This window comes from Salvia hispanica, chromosome 1 (genome assembly GCF_029641045.1).
Source record: "Salvia hispanica isolate PSC_SH4W2 chromosome 1, Shi_PSC_v1, whole genome shotgun sequence".
Classification (NCBI taxonomy): domain Eukaryota; kingdom Viridiplantae; phylum Streptophyta; class Magnoliopsida; order Lamiales; family Lamiaceae; genus Salvia; species Salvia hispanica.
This window is the reverse complement of record NC_142692.1, coordinates 50,804,706-50,817,892: the sequence shown is the minus strand read 5'-3', so window position 1 is coordinate 50,817,892 and position 13,187 is coordinate 50,804,706. Positions and strand designations below refer to the sequence as shown.

The 13,187-nt window shown below is 37.5% G+C and overlaps 1 protein-coding gene across 1 annotated transcript; it reads left to right on the top strand.

Annotated features, from left to right (window-relative positions):
- The first annotated feature begins 2,403 nt into the window (after positions 1-2,403).
- Positions 2,404-3,979, top strand: LOC125200400 (protein CUP-SHAPED COTYLEDON 3-like). The gene is made up of 3 exons (XM_048098045.2): positions 2,404-2,853; positions 2,933-3,207; positions 3,286-3,979. The coding sequence occupies exons 1-3, from the start codon at positions 2,649-2,651 to the stop codon at positions 3,721-3,723; spliced, it is 918 nt and encodes a 305-aa protein (XP_047954002.2). The 5' UTR covers positions 2,404-2,648; the 3' UTR covers positions 3,724-3,979.
- Positions 3,980-13,187: the final 9,208 nt, after the last annotated feature.

Sequence of the window (13,187 nt, the reverse complement as noted above, 5' to 3'; positions counted from 1 at the left end):
ATAAATAGAGTAAAAACAGTATATTCTTCTTACCATGCTTTAATTTCTTTACTGTTGTAACTAAGTAATTGTGATTAGGATTCAATCATGCAAGTAACTTTTGTATGACTGTTTTCACTAAGTAATAAGTTGTGATTAGGATTCTATCATGCAAGTAACTATATATGTCCCAAAATATTTTCAAGTCAAACAAGAGAAGTAGTGACGCTGAAACTGCCATATTTGAATCTAACAAAATTATACCTTAATGCAACCATAACCGGCTTGACGAGTTATTAGAGGGTTTTGGTTTTGAACTGGTAATCAATAATCCTAGTTCGAGTTTAAAACATGATTGTTTTATCTATTTTAGCCTATTCCAGCTCTCGCTCGATACTTTTCTATTTTTCCCTTTTTCAATTAAATATAATGAACATGATAATATAAAAATGAAACACGAAAATTAAATGTATAACGCTTAGTAATGAGTAAGAGAAAGAAAGCTTACTTTGATATTAATTTACTTATAGAAAATTTATAAATTTCAAAGTTAAGTAAAAAACTAAATCATAACCTAAATAACTATAAGGCGTGTTCGCTTTTCTATATTTCATTTGAAACAACATGGGTTCTCGTACAACGGTCACCACTGATACAATCCTCATCAATTGATCGATGAATCACGAGGAATCATCTCTTAACACAGCATATGACTTGATAGAACTGGACATATGATCGAATAAATCAGATAAATGTTCACCTAACTTAAATGAATTCAAGAACGTGGATTGGTAGAATGACACCATAAATGAATATGATTATTCGTTTCATAATTTGGATACATTTCTCAATTGACTGAATATTCGAAAGTGAACCTAAGAGCAAAACTCTAATCCGTAGAAGGAAGTCATTTATATAAGAAAAGAATACTATTTTATACTCCCTCCGTTTTTTAAAAATAGCAACTCTTTCCATTTTAGTTTGTTCCTTAAAAATAGCACTTTCAAACTTTTTATTTTAAGAAATCTTTACACCCCTATACATCAATTTATTTATCATTTATACCACTAATAAAGTGGACTCCATAATCAACTGACATTAATTCCATTTTTTTTCTCTCCCTCTCTTACTTTACTAAATTGTTCATTAAAAACCGTGTCGTTTCAAATGTTTCTATTTTTAAAAAATGGAGAGAGTAGGATATGCAACGACTCATCGGAAGTGCATATGGGTGTGTGCCTTATTTACCTATGGGTTGAAAAAAATGGCAAATTACACTATCAGTATTTATGAAAAATAAATTAAAAAAGAGGAAAGCAAAGAAGAAAGGAGTGTGACTGGGAAATGGAAAACTTATATAAAACCGTTAGGTGATTAGAAAGTGTGTCTATTGTCAAGAAGATAAATGTGTGTTTTAGGCATCAGCACAGCACACAATGCATACGAAACCTACAAATTGATGCAAAAGTTTCATTGACTCATAAATTTAAGGATACAGTTTCATCAAAATCTAAGGATCTATTAGCCATTTTTTTGGGTGTTGAGTTTCACAACAAATACCCTACCTTTTTAGGAGGGCCCGAGGGCCCTAACTCTCTTTTCCTGGCTCTACTTATTACCAAACATGAAACTAAATTATTCCGGTAATTTGGAGTAAAAATTTATGCATTAAATAGAAAAATTATGTTAAAGTGGTTATTTATTCCCGTCTCGATAGACCTATTAAGGTAACTTAAGTTTAGAGAGATAGAAAATGACCACCATTACGGGAAGAATCGAGATCTCAACTGATTGTCGTTATTTATTAACATCCTTAAAGATTTTGACTCACTTGTGGTTCGGCATGTGCATAGAGAAGTAATATTTTAACAAATTTTTTGTCACATTTTGCTAATAGCTTTTCTAGAAAAGTTCATGTTTTGTAGTTGGTTTATCCATGATAATATAAGTGTTTCTTATATTCTTATATTCGCTAGTTTGTGTTAGTTTTCAGGTTTTGTATGCTCTTCTTTGCCAAAAATAAATAAATGAAAATGACTGGCCATATTCAATTTTATCCAAAAATACTAGTACTAAAATCGCCTAGTACTCTCTTCGTCCCATTGAAGATGATTGATTCACTTTCCTTTTTGGTTTGTCCTAATCAAAATGACTTATTACTAAATTTAGAAACACATTTATCTATTTTTTATTTACTCTCTGTTACTTTATTCTCTCCATTTTCATTTAAAGCACAAAATAAAATTGGCTAAATGTAACTTTTAATTTGAAGTGTCTGAATTGACTAGTTTGTAGTACTATTTTGCAATAGGGAATAGGGAAGCAGTATGAATCTGAGAGCCTAATTCTTTGTATACGCACGCATAAATCTGTGCAACCAATTGCCATTGCATTTACTCCATCTCTCCAACCCCAACCCCTCTCTCTCTCTCCTCTTGATTATTATTTTGCCTGTTTCGGAACCCTTCTCAGGTGGCTTTTACAGGTCCTCTGCAGATCAGCCTTTATGACGCCCCCTCCCCAAATCTATTCCATTTCCCTTCGGATTCAGTGCTTCAATTCTGAATTACTCTTACTCCTATATAAATAATCTCTATTTATACATCCACCATAACTATCAAGTTCTTGTGCATGTTTTTAGCATATTCAATTTTGAAATCAAAATATATATGATGATGTTGGGAGTGGAAGAGATTCTGTGTGAGGTTGAGAGAGATGATGAGCAAGGCAGCCTCCCTCCTGGCTTCAGATTCCACCCCACCGATGAAGAGCTCATCACCTTCTACTTAGCTTCCAAGGTCTTCAACGGCAGCTTCTGCGGCGTCCACATCGCTGAAGTCGACCTCAACCGATGCGAGCCGTGGGAGCTTCCTGGTACTTTACTACATATTCATCTCCCAAATTGATTAATTAATTAAACCCTAATCCCCATATATATGTGTGTGTTGTGCAGATGCGGCGAAAATGGGGGAGAGGGAGTGGTATTTCTTCAGCTTGAGAGACCGGAAGTACCCGAGCGGGCTGCGAACAAACCGGGCGACCGGCGCTGGCTATTGGAAGGCAACGGGGAAAGATAGGGAGGTGGTGAGCGGTGCGAATGGGGGCCTTCTTGGGATGAAGAAAACCCTAGTTTTTTACAAAGGCAGAGCCCCCCGAGGGGAGAAGACCAAGTGGGTCATGCACGAGTACCGCCTCGACGGCGACTTCTCCTGCCGCCACACCGCCAAGGTATTAAACTTTTTTAGCCTACCTAGGGTTGACTTGTTTTATTCTTAGGAAATAGTTTTTGATTTTGATTTTGGATAGGATGAGTGGGTGATATGCAGAATTTTCCACAAGGCAGCTGAGAAGAAGAGCTTGGTGCAAGGCCAGAGCTACTTAATGAGAGGGTACAACCCAGCTACTTCATTGCCTCCATTGCTAGAGCCACCACCAACACTTGACCATCATCATCAATTTCTCTATCACACTGTTCAAGAGCAATCGGAGCTCAAAGCCCTAATCAACCAAGACTTGAGTTTGAAGGAGCTAAGCATGGCCATTGCCATACAGTGCAAGAAAGAGTCTGATATACGGAGCCATTTGCAGTTGCAGTATGTGTGTGGTGGTGATGGGAGTGGAAACAGCAAATATGAATATCCATTTGTTTTTGGGGGAAATCTGGCAATCCCATCAGCAACAGCAACAGTGGATACAGCTGTTCATCATGTGATGTCAAATGAGCCGGCTTTTAGATGGTGGTAGAGATTCAAATCCATCAATGTCACTGGAGAGATTATTCTTGCCTCTCTTTAATTGTGGAATACTGAGTATAAAATATGTTATCTACACATTCTGGATATATGTGTATCTCTATCTGCAGATTGTGTGTCATGAATATTGTAAGCATGTAGCAGCAGTAGCATTAATGATGGGGACTATGGAATGACTAGTACTGTATCTTGCTGTTTTTGTACCATTTTTTTGTTTATGCAACATAAAGATTTGCAATTTACTACTACTACTGCTAGTATATAACCAAAATCTTTGATTTCTGGCACTAAAAAGATATAAGTGTAGATTTTATTGCACAAGTTGTTTATGGTGTTTCGTCAAAAAATTAAATAAAAATTAAAAAGTGATGGGGATTAGGGGATGTGATGTGATGGCAAGATGTGATTTATGGAGGGGTTAGGTTTTGCTTGGCTATGGCGCGATTGCATTGTCAGTAGCACATGGCGATGATTAGTGATGGTAATATCCCTTGAGTAGGAATAGTCCCTCTATCGGTGTCAACCAAGATGAGTCTAAAATTTTGAGCACAATGATTAAGAAATCTGTTGAAAAGTAGAAGAGTGGAATAATGTCAGAAAAGTAAAAATAGAGTAAAATATGTGATGAGGTAAAGTAAGATTGATTAAATGTTTTATTTTTTATCGAAAAAAAAAAAATGATTCAACTTAGTTAGGGTGATTGAATGGTTCAACTTAATCTGAAATACCATAATATTCGATGTGGGTATCCGCAAACCCAAAATTATTATGTTACAAATTTATTTTATTTAAATAAACTATACCGTGATGAGTGTAAGAGTTATTAAAATTATCATAATACTAATTGACTATTGTTCAAAGTTTAAACTTTAGTTTTAGTGCTTTAAGTTTTTCATTATTATGATACTACGATGATATATACTACCTCCGTCCATAAAAATTTGTCCCACTTTGACCCGGCACAAGTTTTAAGAAATGTAATGAAAAATGAGTTGAAAAAGTTAGTAGATTGTGAGTCCTACTTTTATATATTAGTTTTATAATAAAATGTGAGTAGTAATGAGTTATTGGAATATGAGATCTACTACTAGAAATGGTAATAGAGACGTGGGACAAATTTTGGGGGACAGACGGAAATGGAAAAATGAGACAAATTTTGGTGGACGAAGGTAGTAGTATTTATTAATAGACATTAACCACTACTTGTTTCAAAACAAAGAAACTTTTGGGGTGTAGGGCGCCGAACCGGGGTGGGCTAATGAAACTTAGAGTTGAAGAGTGAGGCACGAAAACATTGCTAAAACTAAAAGTAATTAAATATTTTACAATACGGGCTTATAGCAAAAAATATTTATAACTATAAACACTACTCTATTATCGGATATTAATCGAGTACTATTCGGGTACCCAAATATACCTATCCATCTATGTACCCCAATAAATCCTTACACCAATTACCCGAACCTATAATTTTGGGTTTCAGGTACCCAAAACCCGTTGAGTATCGGGTCGGGATGGAGTATATCTAGTTCAACAATTTTTATTTTTTTTAATTATCAATCAATTTATAAAATTAAAATACATAATATACTAAATAACATAATGACTTAATTGAAATTCGTAAAAAAATTTACATTAATTATAATTTCTAAAATTGAAAAATTAAGACAAACGTCAAAGAGGGTGAATCTCCAAATTTGGATTTAAAAAAACTACCACTATAAAAGAATACTATCCTCGATCTCAATTATATATGGAGTATAAATATAGTAGAATTAGAAATGAATTGAAAACCATACGCATATAAAATATTTTGGCATTACACTTATCCGGCGACTGGAATAAAAACTTTTTAGAAATACATTCTCCTTCTATCTTCACCACTTTCCTCTCACTCATTTCGACAAACACAAAGAAGTAGCTGTGAGCCATGACTTCTTCCCCCTCTCTCAAGCCATCCTCTCCCGCCCCCAGTGGCGGAGCCAGACTTTTAACGATTGGGGTCCAAACAACTACTCCCTCCATCTATATAAAAAATAGTCACATTTATGGACGACACAAGTTTTAATGAGAAACTGATAAAGTAAGACAAAGAATGTATAAAAATGTGGATAAAGTAAGAGAGACGAGAGAAAAAGAAGTAAAGTATATGAAGGAAAATTTTCCATTTTCATAAATGGAACTATGTTTTGTGGACATTCTAAAATGAGACTTTTTTCGTTAATGGAGGGATTATTAAAATTTATTGAATATGTTCAGTGTTTGGAAACAAATCGAACAAAGCCTTAGAAAAAGTTGTGCATGAGAAATAGATAATAAGAAAAATATGAATATATATTTTAGGGCATAGCATTGATATTAATTTTACTAATGTTATACAATATTATATATTTACATATTTATAGAATTATTTTTATTCTTAAATTATAAATATCATTCTTTATGAATAAAAGTTTAAATCGTTTATGAGAGAATTACTAGAGTGAAAATCAATAAAAATAATAATGTGAGAAAATCAATAAATACTCTACTAATTGAATATGATAGAATCAACTAAAATTTCTACCCTAAACACCCTAAATAGTACACCCTCGGTTAACAGGATTTGAACTTTGTATCTCGCCAATGAAAGGCTGAAATTCACGCCAACTGCGCTATCTGCTGATATCATTAATGGCGCATACATATTTAATACTACCTCTGTCCCTGAAAATTTGATACACTTTACTATTTCGGTCCGTCCCTGAAAATTTGATACACTTTACTTTTACCATTTTTGGTAGTGGACCCCATATTCCACTAACACATTCCTACTCACATTTTATTATAAAACTAATACTTCAAAAGTAGGACCCACATCCCACCAACTTTTTCAACTCACTTTCCATTACATTTCCTAAAACCCGTGTCGGGTCAAAGTGTAGCAAATTTTGGGGGACGGAGGTAGTATATAGTAAACATTCAATCGGCTGGGGGGCTGGCCCCACTGTGGCTCTGCCACTGCCCGCCCCTCTACCCCCCAGCGGTCCAATTTATCTCCCTGAACCCAGTCTGATACGAACCCCCCTACTTCAGACCAACCAACACATGCAGAGGACATAGATGACGAATGCTACAGAGATGAAGCTCTCACTGCTCCAACATTGGAGGTTTCCTCTCGACGCATAAGAAGACCCCCAGTCTGTTTCAAAGATTATGTTGATTGTTAGTTTGTTAGTTATTTTGGTTATTTCATATAATGTAATAGTGTAAGGAGTCGAGCATAGTATAAGCTCTATCTCGGGTTTTCTTTGTGGTTCTTTCCCGAGTGATAGGAGGTTGAATCGCCCTAGGGTCCTAGATATAAAAAAAGGAGAACTTGTCAACGTATCTATAATGAATGATAAGTTTACTCCAAATTTGCTGTCTTCTCACTTTTAAACCAGTTACATATCCGCTGCTTGACGGAGTAGAACTCCGCACGCAGATTCTATTCGATCATCCAGTTTTCTCGCCGTTGATTGCATTGCCGATACGATCATCATCGTATCATCTGGTGCCTTCATTGTCGTTCTCATGGCAACATATCCGAACAACATCCCCATTCCTAATCCAGAACATTCTGAACCAGCGTCGAATGCAGATTTCCAACAGGACCATCAAGGTCCAACGTTGGCAATTCCCAGCCCGGGAGGAGTTCCGTCCGTTCAGTTGGATTAGATTATGTCCACGATTGCCAATTTGGAGTCTTGTTTGACTTCTATTGATCGTCAGCTAGCTGATTACCGGACTCTGCCGCGTTTGGATCATGATTCGCCTTACGCTTTGCCTATTCCGGCGATTCGCAAAAATCAACTGACCCACGACCGTTTCACACGATGGTTTATACACATAATCCACAAATTCAACCGTTTCATAACCCCCTCAATCACCACAATTTCCACTTCCCAGAGGTTACTCCTAATAACCGTCAACCACAACCAACTGCCCTGCCTCAACAACCGTCATCTTCTTCCATGATTCCACCTTGGTTTGCAACTGATCCAGGAGATCCCTCTCGTTCTAATATGGGAAATTTTTAGCACTCTCAGTATTTGCCTCAGCAACACAGTATGTACTTGCCCATGAATCGTCTGTATTTTCAGACCATTGCTCCGTAAATTAGTTATTGTATTTTTTGATGATATTCTGGTTTACAGTCCCACTTTGGAAACTCATTGTACACACTTGGAACAAGTCCTATCGACTTTGGCGGCTAATCTTTTCTTTGTGAAGCTATCCAAGTGCACTTTCTGCAGTTCCACAGTGGATTACTTGGGTCACTTGATCACAGATGGGCGTCTTAAGGCTGATCCTGCAAATATTGAAGCCATGGTAGCATGGCCAACACCTACCACAGTCAAATAGTTGCGTGGTTTCTTGGGTTTGACGGGCTATTACCGTCGTTTCGTTGCTCATTATGCCATAATAGCGGCCCCTCTCACTGATTTGCTCAAGAAGGATTCGTTTGTTTGGTCCTCGCAGGCAAATGACAGTTTTGAAGCTCTTAAGTCTGCAATGATGTCTGCACCAGTCCTTCATCTGCCGAATTTTGAGCGAACATTTTATATAGAAACCGACGCTTCAGATTTTGGTATTGGCGCGGTCTTATTGCAAGATGGTCATCCCTTGTCTTATTTCAGCAAGATGTTGGGTCCACGGCGTCGTATTGCATCCACTTATCACAAAGAACTCTATGCCATTGTTGAAGCGGTTCAGAAGTGGAGACAATATTTATTGGGACGTGAGTTTGTTATTCGCAGTGATGAAAAGAGTTTCAAGGATCTGCTTCAACAAGTTATTCAAACACCGGATCAACATCTTTATGTGCGGAAATTAATGGGCTACAAATTTCGAATAGAGTATAAGGCTGGTACTTCGAATCGGGTTGCTGATGCCCTCTCGCGTCGAGATCCGGACGCTGAACAGACTACTGCTTTGCTGACTCTCGCGGCACAACCTGTGCCTGATCTGCTTTTTGCCTTGCGAACAGAAACGCCATCTTCGGATTACTTGACAAATATTCGAACTGCTGTTGAGAATTGGTACTGCTCCTGCTCACATATCTTACTGTGATGGTTTACTATATTATAAACGTAGAGTTTACGTTGATCCTGCCTCCCCTAGTCGCGCTCGGTTGCTGTTTGAACACCACAGTACTCCTGCAGCCGGCCATCCCGGGGTAGATCGTACTTTTCGTCGCCTTTCCATGGGTTTCTTTTGGCCTAAGATGCGTAAGGAAGTTCGACAGTTTGTTGCTTCATGTGTTGACTGTCAAACGACAAAGTATTCTACTCAACGTCCAGCAGGCTTGCTCCAACCTTTGCCTATTCCATCGCAGGTTTGGGATTACGTTTCGATGGATTTTATCATAGGTCTGCCACCATCCAGAGGATACACAGTTATAATGGTTGTTGTTGACCGACTATCCAAGTATGCACATTTTGCTGCATTACCGATGAAATTTGATGCTTTGAGAGTCGCTCGATTGTTTATTGAAATTGTGGTTAAACATCACGGTTTCCCTAAAACTCTTGTGTCGGACAGGGACCCCATTTTTCTAAGTGCGACATGGGAACATATGTTGCGTTTGAGTGGTACTAAGTTGCATTTTTCGACCGCGTATCATCCTCAATCTGACGGTCAGACGGAGGTTCGCTATAGAGGTCTGGAGCAATATTTGCATGCTTTTGTGGCGGATAAACCTTCAAGATGGATAAATTTCCTTCCTTGGGCTGAACTTGCACTTAATTGCTTACACCAGGCCTTGGCACCTCTCCATTCCACGCTCTATATGGCAGGGAGCCACCTTTATTGGTTGCCACACCCCCTTCGCATTCTACTCCTCCGGCAGTAGCTGACCTTATCCGCCAAAGAGGTGCTTTACTGGTAAAATTGAGAGCGAATTTACAGCTGGCTCAACAACAGATACGGGACACAGCAAACAAGCATCGTCGTGATGTTCAATTTTCAGTTGGTGACATGGTTCTTCTCAGACTTCAGCAATATCATCAACACTCTGTCGCCCGACCACAGTATGCAAAATTGGCTCGACGTTTCTACGGCTCTTTAAGATCATTGAGCGTATAGGGCCCGTCACCTGTCGCTTGTCATTACCGCAGGAATGTCGCGTGCACAATGTCTTTCATGTTAGTCTTTTGCAACCTTTTATTGCAGGGTCTGTTATGCCCGCTGAAGTTCCATTACCGGAGGAATTCTTCATGTCTCAACCGGTTGCTAAGCCGCTTCGTTTACTGGACCGTCGTGTGGTGATGCAAGATGGCAAGCCAGTGGAACAGGGTCTGTTCGAGTGGGCTGATTCAAGTGACAACCTCTCCAACTTGGGAACCCCTCAACTCTTTCTACCGTCGCTTTCCTTCCATTGTCCTTGAGGACAAGGACACTTCTATCGGGGGGGGGGGAGTTGATACGAACCCCTCTACTTCAGACCAGCCAACACATGCAGAGGACATAGATGACGAATGCTACAGATGAAGCTCTCACTGCTCCAACATTGGAGGTTTCCTCTCGACGCATAAGAAGACCCCCAGTCCGTTTCAAAGATTACGTTGATTGTTAGTTTGTTAGTTATTTTGGTTATTTCGTATAATGTAATAGTGTAAGGAGTCAAGCATAGTATAAGCTCTATCTCGGGTTTTCTTTGTGGTTCTTTCCCGGGAGATAGGAGGTCGAACCGCCCTAGGGTCCTAGATATAAAAAAGGAGAACTTGTCAACGTATCTATAATGAATGATAAGTTTACTCCAAATTTGTTGTCTTCTCACTTTTAAATCAGTTACATATGAAGGAGTAGAACTCCGCACGCAGATTCTATTCGATCATCCAGTTTACTCGCCGTTGATTGCATTACCGATACGATCATCATCGTATCACGGTCTCACACCTCTCCCTCGCCCCCTGCAACGCAGTGTGCTGGAGTCTGCACCCCTCCAAGTCGTCCAGCACCCCATTCTTCTACCCGTTACTCATGCCCTATAAGCTCAAATCAAGATTTTAGTTCAATCTCAACGTTTTGAACTGAACATGCTATTTTGAGAGCACAAGAAAAAATGCAGCTCTTATAGATGAATGGAATTTAAATTCCAACTTAAATTATCTTTGGCTTCTATAGACTGTTCTATTACAAGTAATTTCACAACTTAATCAAACAAACTATTTGCTATCGAGTAATAAAAAAATTCATTATGAAACCAAAGCAATGATCTAAACAAGTAGGGAGTAGAAAACATTTTTTTTCTGCAACGAAAACCAGAGTTGGGATGAGGATAGAGGTAGTAACCTGGCATCTAAGCATACAATGACACATCTAAAATTTCATCTTACACCGAATCAACAACGAATTGTTACACCATCCAGTTGAGTTTGCTCTGGTGTCAGCCTTACCACTAGAGTAAAGGTTACCTTGTGTTTCTAACAAAGCTTCAAGATCAAATGACCTTATTAGTGCAGCAATAGTTCTTAACCTAGGATGAGGTAAACTTAGTAAGTTTGTCCAGCGCTTTGGTCAGTTTCTAAGTACTATGTTACGAACCTTGAGGTTGCTAACCAAGCACACCTGCCTTTTGCAAACAAATGGATAGTAACCAATAAAGCAAAGTTACATGCTTTACCAATCCTAATGCAGTGATATTGATGTTTCATGCTCAAGGCACAAGCCATCCCCCAATGAAAACCCACTATCTATGTCAATCTTCCAATCAAATCAATTTATGGCATGAACTATGCCAAACTCATTGAAATTAAAGCTTATTACACTATTCAAAATGAGAGAGGCAAAGTGGCGATGGAGAAAGAATCACGACTCCATTGAGATAGATTCCTCAATTGTTTAAATTGTCACATACAATTTTCATCAACATACCACGACTCTAACCAACCATCACGAAAAGACACTCCAATTAATTTCATATGATTGGGGAAACTTCGCAATCCTGAAAAATGCATGTTTAATATATCATATCGAGTAATATTGACAATTTATATATGAGTTTCATAAACCAGGATAAGTAACACAATTATCAAGGAAATAATTAGTCTGAAATCCGATCAGTGTAAATACTTTTTGTTCCTCTTACTTAACTACCATAACCAAATGGCAAACAGCAATAAGTGAGAGAGATTGAAACAATACTACAAATAAGTATCCTAATTCACAGTTTCAGCAAATTAACCTTTATCCATATCAAAAAACAGGAAAGAATCAACAAACAATCCTAACCAAAAAGGTTAAGAAAAGAGGTCAATAGTGAACATCACATCACCTTGTCATCCAAACCGAATTAAGAAGTCGTTGATCCACGCAACGAATCAGGCGGCGAGTAGGCAAGGGCGGCAATTATCGCCAGCCACCGCCGCCAGCTTGGTGACCATCGGCTGTTGAGAAAAAACAATTCATTTTGATTAAACATTAATTATGAATTTAATTATTGGAGTTGATATTCTACTTGTTTCTACTGAGTTTGGTTTTTTTTGCCAGTGATCGATTACATTCTAGGTTCCCCAAATTATATGGTACGTGTGCTTATCATATCAAATTATAAGCACTTAGTTATTAAGTATGAATATATTCTTAATTAATACTATGTGATTTTGAAAATTAGACAACATAAGATAGCCTGCGTTCCACAGAAATGAGACTTAATAAAAATGTGTCGAGAGGTAATAATTTTCATAACATTTAGCCCCTTATTAGTACAATAATGGAATGAAGATATGAATGCAATCATAGTTTTGGTTTTTTATTCCATCCTTTATTCCATAATATTACCAATCAAATGAATAAAATAGCAGTAGTATTCACATTCCTTTCCATTATATTCATGAAAATTTATGAAGCTATAGAGCGCAAACTAATGAATAGCTAGTTGGAACTGAAACTAATCCAGCATTTAATGAAATGTAGTGTATTTTTAAGGAGAAAGCGATTTGATTACGATAAACATCCAATGATTCTCATGCACCTCATACCATCCTCTTTAAAAAACAATGGAAAATGAGCAATTGAGCATCACTAGTTTAAAAGAGGCAGAATGGTAGTATGACTTTGTTTGCAACAAGTTTACTGCATCTGCTGTCATTTTCTGAATCCTTTGATTTATAATCCGCCATTAATTTTTCCCCAATTTAATCATAGTTATAAGAAAAGATTCAAGTACTCCTAGTTAGGATTCTTTCACAGTTCTTCTGTTTGATTAGTTCCTCGCTCATTTTCAGCAACTTAATTCACTCAAACCATATGTTTCTTTCTCACAAATAAAATGGTTTGCTCAAATCTAAACAATCTTATATCTTAATTTATTTTTTTGTGCTGTGAAATTCTGCTCTGGTACAAGCTTAAAGGAAGTATATTACCTATTCAAGATCGAGTTAGTTTTTCTTCATTACAATATGTTTGTGTAGTTTGTCTGTACATCAGTGA